We start from the raw sequence: 17928 nt of genomic DNA, 5'->3' as shown, positions 1-17928 counted from the left end.
ATGCAGCCCAGGATACGGTTGGCTTTCTGGGATGCAAGCTCACATTGCTGGCTCATGTAATTCTTCTTGTCCACCAACACCCCCAGGTCCTTCTCTTAGGTGTGGCTCTCAATCCATTCTCTGCTCAGATTGTATTTGTGCTTGGGATTGCCCCGGCCCAGATGCAGGACTTTGCACTTGGCCTTGTTGAACCTCATGAGGTTCGCACAGGCCTACCTCTCAAGCCTGTGCAGGTCCCTCTGTCTGGCATCCCTTCCCTCCAGCATGTCAACTGCAGCACACAGCTTCTTGTCATCTGCAAACTTCGAGTGAGAGTGCACTCAATCCCAATGTCCATGTCACCAACAAAGATGTTAAACAATGTCAGTCCCAATGAATAACACCACTTTTTACTGATCTCCACTTGGACATTGAGCTGTTGACCAGCTCTATGAGTGCCACCATCAAGCCAATCCCTTATGCACTGAGTGGTCTGCCCATCATATCCCGTTGCTGTCTTTATTTTTTTTTCTCAGTTTGTGTGGTAAATAGTAATGTTGCTGAATTTACAATACTGACAATGAATGAGAAATGTCTTAAAAGCCTGAAATTTTCAAAACATTTCACAGCTCTTCATTTAAAAAAGTCATCATTTGAAGAATTTATTCCCAGAATTACATATGTAAATGGGTTGCTATCAACTCACAAATGGCCTGAGAACAAAGCACTCAAAAGGAACAATGCAATATTAGAGGAGATTAATGAGCTTCTGCATATGGATTCTTTAAACCCCCTGCTTTGCAAGAGTCACTTCAAATACATAAAAGAAAAAGAAAAGAGGAAAAAAAAAAGAACTTCTCTGTGTTCTGTGGATCTGCATGAAAATCATTTCATCTGTGTCTGTGAGTGACTGAGGAATTAACATGACTGGCAAAACTGTGATGATAAAGTTATTGTAGGAAACTCATTGACCGCCTGCTGGGGTGGTGTCTTTGGAGGATGGTCAGTGACTGGGAAAGCCCTGTTACACCTGCTGCTTCACCCTGTCCTGGTGATATTGATTGCAATTAGATTATCATGCATTTAGTTACACCTGTGATGTCTTGCTGTGAAGGCCTTCTTCTTGGAGTGATTGGTAGTGCAAGTTAACCACTACTAAATCCCAACAGAGTCAACACCAGGTGTAAGAGCATGACTATTTGTGAGTCTACAGTCCCCATACGCTTTGTGCAAATTTACATAGGGCATTGTGGTATGTTTCCCACACTCTCCATGATCTGCAGCATCCCTAATGATCAAGGGCCATGCAGTGGTAAAAACCTAGGAAGTTAGAGTTGTATCTTGAGTGATTGGGTGGTCCAGAATCTTCTCAGATAGTCTGTGCTTTGGTGAAAGAACAAGCAAACAGTTCTCAATGGGTCCTAATAATGCTAACCTTTCTGAAAGCAGATTTTCATTAACTGTTGTGTGCTGAATGAGTTTTATGTTGCTTGTGCCATATTAACTGGGTATAATCGACCATGGGCAACAGGACTATGCAAACAAGACCTGAATGCGTTGAGTCTTGGGAAGAGCTACAGGTCAAAAAGTGGCAGAAGTGCAACATCTGAAACTTTTTGGAAGGTACAGCATGATGACTGTCATGGGCCAATTTTATTGACTGCATGGGCCACCATTTGCTTATAAAACTCATATTAAGGGAGACTGGGGGCTGGGGTGACATTGTTATGTAGCTGTTCAACAGCACGTGGAGGAAGAAGACTGAAGGGGGAGAGGAGGGGGAAGAGTTACATGTTGGTGCCTAGGAGATGATCCTGAGACTGGAACAAGCAAAAGTTTTGTCCCCCCCGATAAGTGTGCTTTCATGGCCAAACCCCAATGACCAGCACAATTTCTAGTTCAGATGTTTTCCTGTGCCATCTAGCTCCAAACAGATATCGTGCAGTGCTATGAAGTATTCATGTGCAAGAAAAATTGTTTCAGTTATATGAACAGGTCTTATACCTGCATATTTTTAAGGGTGTTAAAAAACTGAGAGGATGTAAAATCTCAGATACTAGACTGGCTTAAGAACGGAAGTGAGGTCTTGGAAAAAGACTGAGAAGATTGATAAATGCTGGCCTTATTGCAGTAAACTCTTGTAAAGAAAATACTGGCTATTGAGTATGAAAATACCTTTAAATCTAGCCAAGAAAGAAACAATGAAATCAAATAAATTCAAATGAGAAATAAAACACACACACTTAAAAATGGAGAAAATTAAGCAACAATACAGTATATGTGAAGTAATGGATTCACTTCATCTCCTGAAGTTTTCACAATAGGACTGAAGCTTTTTCTCATGAATAGCAGTGAAGGAGCATCTAGGTGCTCTTCTGGGAGCAAGAGTCTGTGAAATGCATGAGGTCACAGCATGCAATACAACTTTGCTTTTAATCTGCAGGATTTTATTTAGCTGCAGATTTCCCAGTGGATGTACTGTGGGGAACAAGGGGGAAAATAAAAACAAAAGAAGCCCAACATTTATCAAAGGAGAGAAATGGGTCCTAGCCATTTCTAGGGCAGCAAGATAACTTATGTGACCTGTGCCCAGATGACTAAACTGCTTATCTGTGTTGTACTTCTGTGACCATGAATTCCACTATGCCCTTGCCAGTGCTGCTTAGGAATCTCGGTGCAATGGGGGCTTTGGAAAGGGAAAGACTTTTGCTTTTTGTGTTCTCCATCAAAAGAGGCTGACTCCAATCAGAGGAGTCCTCTCCTTCTCAAAAATCACTGGCAGCCCCAGCTCATCACATTTTTAAGCTTTATGCCTCAACCAGGCAATTAATCCTCAACCAGGCAATTAATCCTGATCCAGAAGCGCCAGGCTATCCAGCTGCCATCATTGCTGCTGCTGGAGAGACTAACTACACGGAAGGAAGGAAGCCACTTATAAAAGAGTTTCTGTGAGGAACTGTAGGCAGAATTACTCTAGAATTATTTGCGAGGCAGGAGGAAAAGTAGTCTGCAAAAATATTTTATAAGGGCCTGCTATGCATTGCCAGTAAGTATAAAAAAAAATAAGGGACACCTCAGACCCTTAATGACTTAGAAATTCAGAACAAAAAAGAAAACCAAGCTTCTAAATGCATATTCATAAACAACAAAAATAAACAACCAGTCATAGAATTACTGGTACAGCTCTAACATTGGCCTGTTTCAGTGCATTTGAACTATTTATTCAGTTGTCAGCAGATGCAAGTTAAAACATGCAGTTCAGATCATACTGTCTTTATCCCTCCCTGAGAATATCCAGCTTAAAGACACCTTTACCAAATACTGTGCCATTCACTGGAGAAATTCTCGAATAAAGATTTCATTAAAAATGAAACAAAACCAACAAAAAAAATTATAATCAAACAACTCACCAATAAACACCCCCAGAGAAAAGACCTGAAAACTTTAGGAACTTTGGTTGTTTCCCTTATAGGTCATCAAGTTCGCTATCACCTTCCTTATCACACCAACAGAATGGGAATGTCCCACAGCAGGGCTGCAGCCACGGCTTCCAGACGACATTGTATAGGGAGAGCTGCTCTGGTACTGGAGTCAGTGTCCTGCGGTGTTCTTCTATGGCTCTCCCAATCCGCTCTATCACAGTGTCAAAGAGGGGCTCGGTGTCAGCTGACAGAGGTTTGGCTTCAGAAGGGTCTCGCGAGAGGTCAAACAGCAATGGAGGCTCATGATGGGTCACGCCTTCCCCAAAACACGGGCAAAATCCTCTGTCGTAACAAGCTCCAGCCCCGAGTGGATGGAAGTTTGGGGTCACATAATGAGCCTTCCAGGTGGCTCCACCTGGCAGGAAAGAAAGAAGGCTTGCAGTGATACTGGTGGCTATCACCAGGTGTGTATAACAGGAGTGAATGGTTTCCTAGAGTTTATTTTTTGGGCACTGGGTTGCACTTCAGCTCTATACTCACTAGTTGACATAACATTATAATTTCATTTAAACTAAATGCCACAAAATAAAATCAATAATTTCAAATGATTTCTAATTTTTCTAAATTTCTCTAAAGTTTCCAGCAGATATCACTTATCCCTGATTTTGATTTTTTTTATGAAGACATGCAAAAAAGATTTGGGTTTTCCATGGCTTGCTTCCTTGCTGAGGTAGCAGAAGGACAGACAAAAGACTGAGGAAAAGACTTCTCCATGAGAGAAAAAGGGCATGGACTTCCCAGGCCTAGCATTCAAATAGAGAGGTAGGTGAGACCTATCCTGAGCTCCAGTATCCTGCCTAGCATGGCAGAGCTTGTGTCATGTACCTGGAAGCTATGAGCAAGCACTTTTTGCCATATAAGTAACGACAATGATATTAAGTTCTTTATCACCTTACACCTGGAGCTACTTGGAAAGCTGCAGTCCCAGATAAAAAACGTTAGATAAATCTGCTTTCTGTAGACCGACCTCATTTCTTGGAAAGGATTCTTGTACTCACTGTCCTTCTGGTACCACCGCACAGCATGTAAGTGAATGCCGCAGTAATGAAACAGGAACTCGTGTTCTGAGTGCTCAACTCTTCCTTGCAGTAAAGGCATCAGATCCCGGCCATCAATTACCCTAACAGAAAAAAGGGAGACCATCAGACTGGGATAAGTTGTACGGTACTGTGTTTCCTTTGTACGCTCCTGGTTGGAATTGACATCTTTGAACAAGGAAGAGTTTGTAGAAGACTACAAGTAGATGCTGAATCTCAAATGTAGAGATGAGGTGACTGAGCTGTGGTAACACTTATGTGTCTAGAAAAGGAGCAGGAGTGAAAAAGAAAATGTTAGAACCTTAGAACTTGTTTCCAAAGTAGATTTTCTATTGTCTTGGGAGAAAAGGGTCAATAATGACAGTTGTGTTTGTACCTGTCCTGTGGTACTACCCCTCCAGCCAGATGAGTTACTGTGGGGTAAATGTCCATAAGGCTTGTAGGTTCATTGATAACTGTGCCTGCAGGTAACACTCCTGGCCATCTAAGTATCCCTGGGACACGGATTCCTCCTTCCCAGCCTCCCATAGCTTTTCCACCTTTAATAAAAAAAATAATATATATATATATCATTGAAATAAACAGTTTTTACCTTTTAGATTAATGACACGGTATTAGCATAAAACTGTCTAATGTTATCTTCATGAGTCTTCCATACTCTCTTGATGTTACCACTAGCTTCCTTCTCATCAGCATCACTGATAATGTGTTCACTATATCACCCCATAAGTAACATTATTTAACCTTACTCCTTTTTGTTGCTTTACAAACACATTACCCCATTAGAACTCAGTGTGAATACAATTTGTAGGTCTAAAGTGATTACATAGCCAAGTTCTCCTCTCTCTTTTGCAACCATATAACATACCTGTTGTAGTTAAAGCAAAGTCTCAGATGTAAGATGCAGCTAATAATATTTATAGAGAAGTTACACTTTCTTAATGAAAATTAACTTGTGATCAATCACTTCATGAGGAAATGACAGTTTGAGAATTATTCATTAAAAGAACATCTACACGTGCTAGGCTTGTGTATATTTTTGAATGCATAGTTAGTAAGAGACAAAAATGCTTCTCAACAATAAAAACAGTTAATCCTGAAGCATACAGTCTTATCTCATCTTTAGAAGTGTTCTGAGTAATTTGCTAGTTGTTGCTGGGTTGTCACCACCCCTGACAGCTCTTACCTCTGTATATTCCATTCCAACCACCCAGCTGCCTTTTGTCTTCTTGTCTTTCCAGCCATCCACCATGATCAGAGGAAAAGTAAACCAATGTAGTACTTTTCAAATCTTCCTTGTCAATAGCATCTAGAACCTGTCCTGTAAACACAGGAATATATGTGCATTAAAAAAATCAAAAACATAGCTCACACAATATAGATTTTACCCTCTGACTTGCAAATGTTAAAAAATGTAGGTCTACTCAGTGTTTAAAGGAAGAGTTATGCAGCACTGAGATGTATAGATGTCATTTCACTGTCTATAAAAGCACACAAAAAAAGACATGCTCTAACCCCTTTATTATTATTATAAGAAAAGAGTGCAAGAACTACACCAGAAGCCTCTAGCCTCTATTGTAAAGGACAGAAGTGGTGTGCTATAAAAATATGGAAAGAAATCTTGATTCAAGATTCCCAGAAAGTAAGATTCTGCATAAGTGATGGCCACAGAGAAAAATGAGAAAAAATGTCGTATACGTTTATCTTATAATTTTCTAGACCTTTGCTAGTATTTACATCAAGTTACTGGTTGCATTTAACATATATTAGCGATGTAAATCTTTTTTCTTGATCTGATTCTGACTTTTTAAGTATATCTACAGTGTGAAAATGTTTGAAAGATAGGTATGAAAAACAGTTATTTCTGTATATATACACCTGATTCTTATTTCTTTTACAAATGTAACTACTTTTCCTACTGCATGGCTGGATAATAAAAAAGTATTCTCCTTCTCCTTGAAAAAAACAGGTTGAAAAATTACTTGAATCTAATTTCTGGAAACATCAATTAACATTTATGAACATTTCTGGATTAGTGAGTGGACTGAAAAATATTCAGTACTCTGCAGAATTCATCAGTCACAGAAAAATAGCCTGCTGGTTTACACCTGGAACTACTTTGCTTATCAGTTTTATCACCTTCTTATGTGTCCTGCTTAGAAACAGATAAGATATGAACAGAAGAGGCTGAAATTACATGATCTGGAATAATTATAGAAAGTTAAATAGTTCTTAGTTCATGTAGTATTTAGGAAGAGAAGCAGCTGGTTATCTTTAGAGCAGCCAAGGGGACATGGTTAAAACTGGGAAACACTAGACAAACAAACAGATTCACTTGGTCCAAAACTGGAGAAAATAAAAAGCCAACAGCGTAAACCAATAGTGCTCATACAAGGCTGATGTTAGGACTTCTTTTCCTTCTTGCTTTTAATTTTCTTCCCTTTTTTCTTAACAAATAACAACTGCATTTTTATTACATATTCACACCTAGGCATTAGCTAGAGAGACACTGTTATTTGCTATGGCCACTTACCCACCATCCAGTCCATCTCCTCTACGTTGTCTCCGTACAAACCATGGCTGCTCTTCCCCAGAAACTTCTCTGTGGTGAGGAGAGGGGTGTGGGAGTGTAAAAAGGAAAGAAAGAGGAGGAATGGCTTGTGCTTATTTCTAAAAAACAGAAATCAATGCTTTGTTACTAGGAGGAGGGTTCCCAATACATACAGAGGTCAAGAATAATGGAAAACACTATTATGCTTTGCATACATATTTCAGCAACCACTTCAGAAACATCTTACTTTGTAAGGTATTAAAATCCAGTGATTAGGGTCTGTCTGATAAAATAATGTTTTTTTCTCTTTTTTCTCTGAATCATACATAGAAAAGTTTCACACTGAAACTCCACTTTCAGCTATTGTAAACCATCATCGTGCTACTAAAATAAAAACAGCAAGTTCATTGCCTGTCAGTGGCTCCCCACATGTCAGTCCATACAATAAGGTTAATTCACAGCTCTTCTTCTCTTTCCCCTGCCCACACACACATTTCTACCACAAGCTGTTGTTATCCTTTAAAGATTCACTGTTGGAGTCACAAAATGGAAGAGGAGAGGGGGGCAGGGGAGGGGAGAGAGGGGGAGAGAGGGGGAGAGAGGGGGAGGGGAGAGCAGAGGAGAGTTGAGTTGAGTTGAGTTGAGTTGAGTTGAGTTGAGTTGAGTTTGTTGGGAAGGGACCTACAGTGATGAACAAGTCCAACTGCCCGACCACTTTAGGGCTAACCAAAAGTTAAGTCATGTTATTAAGGTCATTATCCAATGCCTCTTGAACACTGACAGGCATAGAAATATGCATTTCCTCAAAATAGCCTATAAACATTCAATCCAACATGTGGAAATTTGGAAAGATTATCCACTTCAATGAAGCTATGAATAACAGATGTCTTTAAGTGACAATTTATAGTTTAATACTGTAGTGTCATTATTAGCATTGTTAGTATTTAATAGGCATAATAGTATTTATATTCTTCTTTACAGTTATAGATATTACAGTATGCCCAGAGAAGCTGTGGATGCCCCATCACTGGAAGTGTTCAAGGACAGGTTGGATGGGGCTTTGAGCAACCTGATCTAGTGGGAGGTGTCCCTGCCCATGGCAGGGGGTTGGAACTAGATGGGATTTAAGTCCCTTCCAACCCAAACCATTCTGTGATCCTATAATTCTACAAAGACTTCACATGGGAAAATGCTGTTGAAAGATATGCAAGAACCAGAATAAATGTGATCAAAGGAAATGTACTTTACCTTTCAATAAATGCAATGGACTCTCTCAAGATAAGGGATGTAGTCCTTTCTGTCACCATTGGCTGCTCAGTAATTTCATGGTTTCTCATCATAATGCAGTTCCAGTATCTCACAAATCCGTAGCTTGAGAACCAAGACACAAAGAACAGGAGACTAAACCCAGCAAGGCAGGCCAGTGTTTTCCAGCGGACTGGAATCAAGCCGGTGATTCTCCCTAGGGCAGCAGTGAATGTAAAAAGGCAAATCATCTGAGTGTAAAGCCAGAGTTTTCTTCTGAAGACTCTGTCCATCTCTGGTGCTTCTGTTGTTTGGCAGTCACTTATTAGCGTAAAAGGCATCCCATAAAAATAATCAAACCCATGGTTCAAAGGGTGATGACAATGGTCATTGCGGGATTCACAGTTAACACCTTGATGCCACTTCCCTAAAAATATGCATTATTAAAATATAGAGTTAATATTTAAAAACGAACTTTTTCTCATTAAAAACATTTCTCAAAAAATGTTTTCTTTTCCTGCTTCTTCATCCTACAGATACATACCAAGTAGGTACTGATAAAATGGGGTATATCTTATAAATGATGAAAGTTAACCACTACAATTTATAAATTTCCACCAGAGTTATTTCCACCACCCAGTTAGGGTGCTCTGTATACATATTCATGCCTTGTAGCTTTGATCAAATGCAACAAAGTCTGGACTATAAAGGGAACAAGAAATAGGGAAGACCTTGGGTTTTCAGAACTTTGCAAAATGTATGGCTTTCCTGGAGACCTGTCAGGTATGAAATAGGAGGAAGGAGTCCTTTTGTAAGCACGGGTAAAAATAACGCTGTTCTGTTGTCTCTTTACCTTTAAGATGCTATGGAATCTTTTTTTTCTGGAAAGTTTTGGATGGCTTAATGGCAGTCCTATGGCAACACTCAGTGATGTGCTGGTCACAGCTACGGACAGTGTAATTAAACAGCTTGCATCTCAACAGTGAGTTTGCCAGGCAAACCATCAGATTCAGAAGAACTTGAGCTCAGGAGATCAAGATTTATTATGAAATTGTACATATGTAAGTAATTTTGCTGATAATAGTATCTCCATATATTGGGTGAGAATAGAAAGCTTTGTTTTATATTTTGTTACCATTTATTTGTATTTAATCAAGTTTTAAATAATTGTCAAAGCCTTTTTTTTTTTTTTATAATGAAGTCTTCATATATCAAAAGGAATACCTCATGGCTGTTTGCAATTGCAATAACATTTGTTCTTTATTATGAACATATGTCCACTATTATGATGAATGGCACATCAAAATCATGCGTTTCCTCCCTCTTAAGTCTATTCAGCCAGACTGGTTAGGCACTTACATGGAAAAATAACAAGTTGTTTCATTTGGCTCAAACACTGAGGGTTACAGGTATGTGAATCAAGTGACCAGAATTTACTTTTTTTTTCTTTTTTTTTTTTCTTCTTTGTCTCAGGGGCAGTTAATTAATTTTTACAACTGATGTAATGTAGGCCTTGGATACCAGATTTATAGATCAAAGTGAACTCTTAGAATTTTACCTGAAAACTAATTTGCAACCAGTTCTTATTGTGGAGTAAAGAACTGTGCACTGACAAAAACATATTATCCTAAGCAATTGGTTCACTATGTCACTAATACATATACTAACAGTGACCCCTGAGTAGATTTCAAAAGAATTGCAATGCATTACAATAGGAGCAGAAAAATCTACTTTGGAGGGGGAAAATGCTACTTTTTGGATGTAAATATAAAATTATATTATTGGTGGATGAATTATTTTCAGCTAAAATTCAGTTTACCTCATAATATATTTAGAGCCAGCTATAAAATGAGACAGGTTTGTAATAAACATACAAATGTATTGGTCATAAATAGAGGTGCAGTTAATGTATTCTTGGGCTTCAGATGCACTTCAACACCTAAACCTCTAGCTGAGGTCAATAAAGGCTTCTGACATGCTGCAAAAGACTCAATACCATAGATAATAAATTGTCTGATTAAGATAAATTAATCTTTGAGACCCTGTTATACAACGCTGTATTTCTGACTACAAAGACTTTGTAAAGATTTTCCCAACATAAAGTCTGCTTATCACATCAAGCCACAGTTTATTAGTAGGACTTAACTTTGCAGTCACACTGGCTGTGCTCAGAACAAACCAAACACAAACCACTTAGGTGAATCAATGTAGTGGCTATTCAGCTGCGGTGATGTGGGCACGTGCTGCATAAGATTTCTTGCTTCATGACTCAGCTCAGGAACATTTGTATTTCCTCAGTCTGTGAAACTATGTGACATATCTAAGATAAATAAATATTTGAAACTGGATCATGACAAAAAATTTACAACTGTATTAAAAAAAAGTCCTGTAAAATATAAAGTAAAATGGAATTCTTATTAATGCTGAAGGAAGTAATATTTCATGGGCTGTACTGAAATATTAGTGAACTACAGTGGCATGCTGTACTTAAAGAAGAAATAATTGTTTTGTTTGTTTTTGAAAGACCAAATCCTGTGACATTTTGAACTGATCCTATTGCTTTAAGTAGCAGTTGTTCTCTTGTCTACAAGTTGTCTGCTCTGCTCTTTGGAAAGCATGCACATGCATCTTTGCATGAAACGCTATATGTTTCTTATTTAATAGTACTGGAATAATTATCATATAAGTGGTAGAATTGTATTTAAGGAATATTTTTTAACAACATATTTTCCAGTATATCTTTTAACTACCATAGGTCAATGTGTTTGAAAGCAGGCCAACAGTAAAGATCATTTTTTATCACATATTTGTTCTTTTAAGAGAGATTCTTTTTGGTCAGGACTTCTTCTTACATAATATTCTTGTATCAGGAAATAAAAGTATCACAACTGTGATATAAGCAGTTGCTAACCAAACCAAATGGTCTGAATGGAACATTTTCAGGAACATCTCCATACCTATGAGTCCTGTGCTGTAGCCTTGTTGCTGCAGAATTTTGGCAAAAGTGGTTTCATTTGGAGGGAGCCCTCCTGAGCCACCATTCCAAAAAATAACGCGATACTTGTTTATTGCATCCATTCCTACAAAATATAATAAAATCTCAGTAAGTACAACTGGTAGTTTTATCAAATATACTTCCTTGTTTCCTGGTTTCATTGGTATTACAGTGTCAAATGTTTATCCTAATGCTGTTTGTTTAGGGAAATGAATCTTGGACAGTGTACAAGGGTGAGATTTTAAAAGATTTAAATCTCTCCATTGCATATTACCTATCCTTCTTTGCACTTCATACTGCACCATTTTATCTGGAATGGCACAGTCATAAAGATGCATTTCTATGTTGCGGTGGCATCCAGGCTGCATGCAGTATACTGGGCTGGTGTGTTGGTGAGGGCAGGGAGCAGGGCAGGGAGATTTCAGCCCTCTCTCAGCCTCAAACTCCAGCATGCATAAGGCTGCCTGCAAACTCACAATGTCCCTGCCTGGTGGGAGGGCTTGTATACAACTGCTGAAAACCACAGAGAAGCTATATAGCACCCTAGTCTTCTCCTCAGGTTTACACCCCGTTATTCAGCGTTATATGCTGGCATAACCTCATCATATAATGTAATGTGAAGTATGAAATGTCTTGGAAGTGTTGAACAGCCCTGCTGTTACAGGGGGACACAGAGTCTATACAAGTTCATGTGCATTTTTCAGCTATCTCAGTGGGAGCTGTCAGGATGAGAGTAGGATGACATGTCAGCTTCAAAATGCCTCAGGAATGAAGGCACTGAAGATTTTTGCAATAGAACAAGCATTAGAGTCACTGTTAGAAACGTACAGAGCTGTTTGCTTTTCATACCTCTTCGGCTCAGGAATGCATTTTGACAGGATAGTATTTTTTCTTCAAAAACAGCACTGGGAAAAATAATATAGCTGTCAAACTGTTATTTTGTAGGACAGATGAATTTTGATATATAGGTTTACAAAGCTGACCTGTAAATGACTCACTCTGCATGCAGACTGGAGGGAATGGACACAAATCTGCATAGATCTATTCTGTTCCCTGAAAGGCTCTGTTATTTCTTATATCCGATGAGGAGTCCCCCAAAACCGAAGTTAAATGTAACCAGTGTTTTAAAGATGTGTTACTTTTCATACTCTGTGTAATGACTTATTTGAATGAAACAATTTGTACCAACTCCATTCTGGCTGCAAGCTGTGCAATACAGCACCAAAATGCAACCAGAGTTGCTAGCTGGCGGGGAGCGAGCTGCTCTGCAGAGCTGGTTCTTCTCTGCCTTACTTCCCTCCGGGCTGGTTCATTGTATGCCATAAATATAGATGCAGCCTCCAAGGTACTAGACCTAGCTGGTGAGTCTTTTGTGTCCTTAGTGAGTGACGGTAAGTCTACGGCACTTCGTCTCTGCATGCCTTCATTCCTTTGTGCCAACTGTATGACACTCTTCCCTTCAGCAATAAAGCAATGTTTAAAGGCCACTTGGCTGTGCAAGGCAAACCTGATCGGAGGGGATATCGGCCAGTGAGGAAAGCTGCTCTGCTTGGGGTGCAAAGTGGAGCTGCAGCGATGTGTTGGGTCAGTTTTACTCCTTCCTTTGCTAGGCGATCGATGTTCGGTGTCCTAAAAATGCAACCAACACTGTTAGGTATTATTCAGAGGGCCTTCAAGGGAATGAGAATGAGAAATAGTACACTTATCTTCATTTTTGGAAGTTTATTCTATTTTAATTATTTTGATTTCTTTTATTTATTTTCAAGAAGGGGGATGATTATTTTTTTTTTCTTTTCATTTAACGATAGCTACCTGGATAAATTTCAACCCAATCATTCCCTCTTATTTCCTAAGTCCCATGAAGTGTCTTGGCAAAATGCATCCCACTGCTCTTGAAGAAGAGAACTCATGCCTTGGGGATGATGTTATCTTGAAGGCTGAGCCATGCAGAGCCTCATCACCTGCCTGTCTGAAACTTGCCAGTTGGTGCCAGCAGGGTGAGATTCTGAGATCTTTGCTGGATGAGGCGAGTGCTCCCACCAAGTCTGTTTTTTTTTGCAGAGAAATGACAAGCTGGTAGGAAGCCAGCAGGCATTAATGTGGCATAATTTTTAACGAGTAGACAAGTTCTATGATCTCGGGTCTGTATACAGAAGTATTTCCCAGTAACATAGCTCATCATAGTGATTAAAACTGTATTTTTATGTGAGACTTGGAAAGAATGGCAAAACAGAGTTGAATGAGGTAATGAGGCCTGATACATTGAAAGAGGAAACAGCATTTCTATCTTCAGGTATGTGCAAGAGCATTGCATTTCTCAGTGTTGGAAGGAATACACAAGAACTATTCACATATTTCTGGAGTGGAACAGCTCTGGATAGCAGAGCTGGCCCTGGGAATGCCCTCTAGTGTGTGAGATAATCCTGGTAGTGCTTTATATTTACATAGTGACCCCCTCAGGAAATCTCCCCAGTTCTCCAGTAAACAAATCTGAAGAGAGCTCTAATGGTTGATGATGGGCAGAAGATCGCAGGCTTACAGGAAATAACACCAGGTTTGTTCATTATTACAGTCTGTTTCCTTACCTGATAGTATCATTCCCATAGCAACCTACATCCCCTATGCCAAGATCATCAGCCATCAACAGGACAAAGTTTGGCTGTGTGACGATGGAAAGCTGTGCCAGTGGTAGCTGCAGAAGCAGACCGAAAATCACAGACGTGACCAGGGATGTCCTGAAACACAGAAGAAGGAAAGAAGCCAAAGGTCTGTCCATTCATCCCTCCCACTGCTCATGGCTGAAGACCTTCCCACATGAGCTTGTCTGTAGACCAGACCATTCTCTGCCCAGAACATAGAGGGGGTCTTAAATTTTGATCACTGACCCAAACAGATGTCATAAAAAGGAAAGTGTCAGGAGCATAAATTTAAGATATCCTTTCCCATTTGTTTACAAAATTCTCATGAGCAGTGTCCCTTGGGAATTTACACATTAAAGATGATGAAGAAATTATTTTGCTTTAATAATTTGGGATGTTTCTAGAAATTGGTTTGGGAAACTGAGAATTTGGTCAGCTTCCACTGACATCCTTCTTGCTCAGACTGAGACCATTGTGTTAAAAACAATGGTAAGAACAACAACCAACCAAAAAGACAAAAAAATAACATCGTGAGTATATTTTATGGATAAACAACCTCATTCTTTTATAATATGATATTCTGTCATTATTAAACTTAGATCACTTTAGATTTAATAATGACATAAAAAGAATTCATGAACTCTTTTCTTACCAGTAAGATGTTAGTTGCCAAATCATTTTTGCATTTGGAGTGTTCAGATCCTGTAAAACCAAGAGAAAGAGCCTTGTCATGTTTGCATCTTCCTAGTAGTTAAGGCAATAAAAATAGATAAAACTTAATCAAAGCCCTACAACATTCATTTTGTTTTATTTACTTTAGTATGACTTTGATCAGCTCCTAAATGAAGAAGAGTAAGGGCATTAAGGTATTTTTTATTGATAGGACTTCTTCACTTCTTAGAGGAATTTTGCTCTTTTGTGAAGTTTTTCTTAAAATAGCAAAATATTTCTCCTTTGTTACATGACTTAGCTTTATAAAAATACTTACTATTCAGTCACAAAGGAAGAGAAGATCTTTTTAAAACCTAGTCCTCAATATCATTATTTTTCTGTAATCACAGAGACAGAAGCAGCCTGCTGCTTCTTCATATAATGTGCCAAGTTTCCTTTCAGGCTTATGAGGGATATCTTTAGCCATAGAAATTCTAGTCATCTTCCTTCAATGATGACATTTTCACAGAAGACACCAAATCTGTGTCCTCCTGTTGTTTGGCTTTATACTCTAAGCTGAGCCTTTTTCCTTCTTTGTACGTGTCAGATTTCAGGGTTTTATGCTATTTTCCCCTTCTCTGTACAACTTTCTGCAAAGGTTCTTCTGGATCTTTCTCTTTTACTACCAGGACGAGACAAAATGTTAAAAGGTTTTAAAGTTGGAGCCGAGTGACCAGGCTTTTCAAAAGACTCCTTTCAATTTTATCCCATGTCTGGTTAAATTATCCCAAGTGTCCCAGTTTTAAAAATCCTGTTGGTTTAACATTTGTTTTCCAGAAATTATACTATTTAGCAACTTAGTTAATAGCCATGGTTCATACATTTTATTGATCAACACTCCAAGCCTCACGGCGAAAGCTTTCGCACATTTTTGTGCTTAGAAAATTGATATTCAGACGTGTACAATGCATAAATGCTGGTGCAGCATTGCTATCTACAGACATTCAAACTTTGTTTCCTCCATCTGAATTTGTGCCTTTGGTGCATCCTAGGCCTCTACAGGAAAGATACTTGGGTACAGCTGAGCCATGTTTTATGTATACATGCTACATGCCTCCAAAACAGGTGAAATTAATGGGAATTGGAAGGGTTTCCTCGGAAGCTGCCTGTGAAACAGTAGGTAAAATACAGACAACAGCTTGCTGTGCTGCATGACATTACTCCTGCCAGGCTGCTTCCTTAGTGAAAGCAGCGGGAGTGCTGCCAGAGGAACCTTAGCAGCTCCTGGGGGAATAAAAGGGATAATCAGAGCATTTTTTCCCTGTTCCTCACCTTTTTGAGAAATTAGAGAGGGCCCCATGTACCCACACAGTGGTGGTGCTGACTTGGCCACGAGCACTTTTGGGAACAAAACCTTGTGGGGCCTGCATGGCTCTTCTGCGGGAACCAAACACAACTCCAAGCAAAACTCATTCCTCCCTCTCCCATTAGTTAACCCCCTCAATAATAACTTAGATTTTATCTCTTCTTTCATCCATTTTAATAATCCTGGGATGGGGTGGGGGGAGGTTGGTATAACTTGCAGGTCTTCCTTACCTTACTCTTTCGCTTTACTGACTGAATTTTTAAAATCCATCTCTGCTTTTCTATTAAAATTCTCACAAGATACTCAGATCCCAATTCAAGCCAGTTTGCATAAGATAAATTATTCATATTTTCAGATAGGCTCAGATGCACTTTTCACATTCTTTATGCTCAGATGCTTTTCACAAAAACAGTACCCACTTGTGGCATCAGCTACGCAACACTCACTGAAAGCTCTTCCAGGTTATATTCCATTCAGTCTGCTACTCTTCAGTCTGTGAAAATATCTTCTAAATATTCCTTATCTGCAGACTTCACATAGATAAAAAAAGCCAGACTCACTCGTGATAAGTTCTCTGCTGCCGATTCACTTTGTACTCAGGCATGGATGAGAATAATATTGTTGTAAAGGGAAATGCCTTCGAAACACTTCCTCGAGATATTTTTGTCTACAACAGCAACAAACTTTTTCAAACACCCGTTAAAATTTTCCTGAGCATTTCCAGAGACAGCAGGGGAGAAATACAGTACCTGGTAATATCAAGTTAGGCTCAAAGCAGGCAGCTGATGCACTGGAGTGTGAGCTTATTTTCAGTTGACTTAAAACCATTCCAAATTTTTCAGCACAGCAACTGCTACTACATCACAGCATCTAACATCTGTTGCTGAAGGCAGTCCTTAAATCTGCCCTGGCTGCTCATGCGCATTTTTTCACAGGAAAGCCTTGCTGTACCAGAGCTGACAAGCTGTTGGATGGTCTGACTTACACTGGAGTCCCTCAAGCTGCACGTCCTGCTGCCATTCGCACAACGATGACATTCATACAGGCATGAAGGTCAGGCTGGGAGCACCAGAGATGTAGCTAAAATGCTTTCTGCCCAGCCACCATGTTTTCATGGGCAGCAAAGGACCTCCTTCAAGTCTGACAGGCTCCAATGAAAGACGCTATAAGTAACAGTTCCCAATAAACCTCCCCGCATTCCACCGAGGAAAACAGAAACTTACTGTACTTACAAAGCAGCAATTCTTTGCCTGTGGAAACAGGAATGGAGTGCATATCTTCACTTTGTAGCTGCCCTGAGCGCCTGCAGTGATGACAAGGTCACCTCTGCACATGCAGTAAGAAGCAGTTTCAGGGTGTGGGAAGGAAATGGCAGGAAGAGACCTGAGTTTGCCTTTGCGGAAAATGAGTCATTCAGCTTCATATCTGAGCACTGCCTGTTTTCTAGTCATCACTCAAATGGATGCTTTAAGTTAACATGTGGGCTAATGCTTTCTTTCTTGACTTTTCTTCTTTGAGTCCTGTTGTACCAAGTGTTTTGGGAAAATGTGAAATACTAACAAACAACAATCTTGCATTGCTGACAGAGAATTTCCTGTGCTTTCATGCCTTAAAAGAGAAGGGATATTGTTACGAGTTGGTGGTTCACCAGCAACTGCAGTGCTCAGATTACTTTGCTAGTGGAACATGTCTGAGGCTAATTACAGCACTGTACAGGACCCCTATTCCACTCTCTCACAACCCAAAATTTCTGTGCTGGAGAGGTTACAGCTGGCACACACAGAAATGATGTGTTTGGTTTCCCTTCTCTCCTCCTACCCTCAGTGCCTGCTTCCTTATCCCCACTTATCCTCCTCTACAGTCACTCAATCTGTACATCTCCAGTTCACATTCCCCTTCACTTTAGCACTTCAGGATTCATTAACACACATACAGTTTCTGGTTGTCTGATGCCCTCTGCTGCTGAATGTTTTCTAAAATGAA

The 17928-nt window shown here is 39.5% G+C and overlaps 1 protein-coding gene across 3 annotated transcripts; it reads right to left on the bottom strand.

Moving 5' to 3' along the window:
- Nucleotides 1–615: 615 nt before the first annotated feature.
- LOC106035671 (arylsulfatase D-like) lies at nt 616–17471 on the bottom strand. 3 transcript variants are annotated; one of them, XM_013180623.3, is made up of 11 exons: nt 17178–17471; nt 14581–14630; nt 13875–14024; nt 12797–12918; nt 11252–11374; nt 8298–8511; nt 7032–7168; nt 5685–5819; nt 4875–5037; nt 4460–4581; nt 616–3816 (listed from the first exon to the last, which is right to left on the bottom strand). In XM_013180623.3, exons 1-11 carry the CDS (start codon nt 17277–17279, stop codon nt 3446–3448), a joined length of 1689 nt encoding a protein of 562 aa, XP_013036077.3. In that variant the 5' UTR covers nt 17280–17471; the 3' UTR covers nt 616–3445. The 3 variants fall into 3 exon arrangements, with proteins under 3 accessions (XP_013036077.3, XP_013036074.3, XP_013036076.3); XM_013180620.3 differs by having other exon boundaries at nt 8298–8721; nt 17178–17470; XM_013180622.3 differs by lacking the exon at nt 17178–17471 and adding an exon at nt 16695–17063 and having other exon boundaries at nt 8298–8721.
- Between the last annotated feature and the right edge of the window lie 457 nt (nt 17472–17928).

This window comes from Anser cygnoides, chromosome 1 (genome assembly GCF_040182565.1).
Source record: "Anser cygnoides isolate HZ-2024a breed goose chromosome 1, Taihu_goose_T2T_genome, whole genome shotgun sequence".
Taxonomy (NCBI): Eukaryota; Metazoa; Chordata; class Aves; order Anseriformes; family Anatidae; genus Anser; species Anser cygnoides.
This window is presented reverse-complemented; position numbering and strand designations above follow the sequence as displayed.

Excerpts from the sequence above, each read along its gene's own strand:
- LOC106035671 (XM_013180620.3), bottom strand. The coding sequence starts at position 17,279 with ATGTGCAGAGGTGACCTTGTCATCACTGCAGGCGCTCAGGGCAGCTAC. Across the intron at positions 14,025-14,580 it reads TGGCAACTAACATCTTACTG|GACATCCCTGGTCACGTCTG; the intron begins GTAAGAAAAGAG and ends TCTGTGTTTCAG. Across the intron at positions 3,817-4,459 it reads GCGGTGGTACCAGAAGGACA|GTGGAGCCACCTGGAAGGCT; the intron begins GTGAGTACAAGA and ends CTTTCCTGCCAG.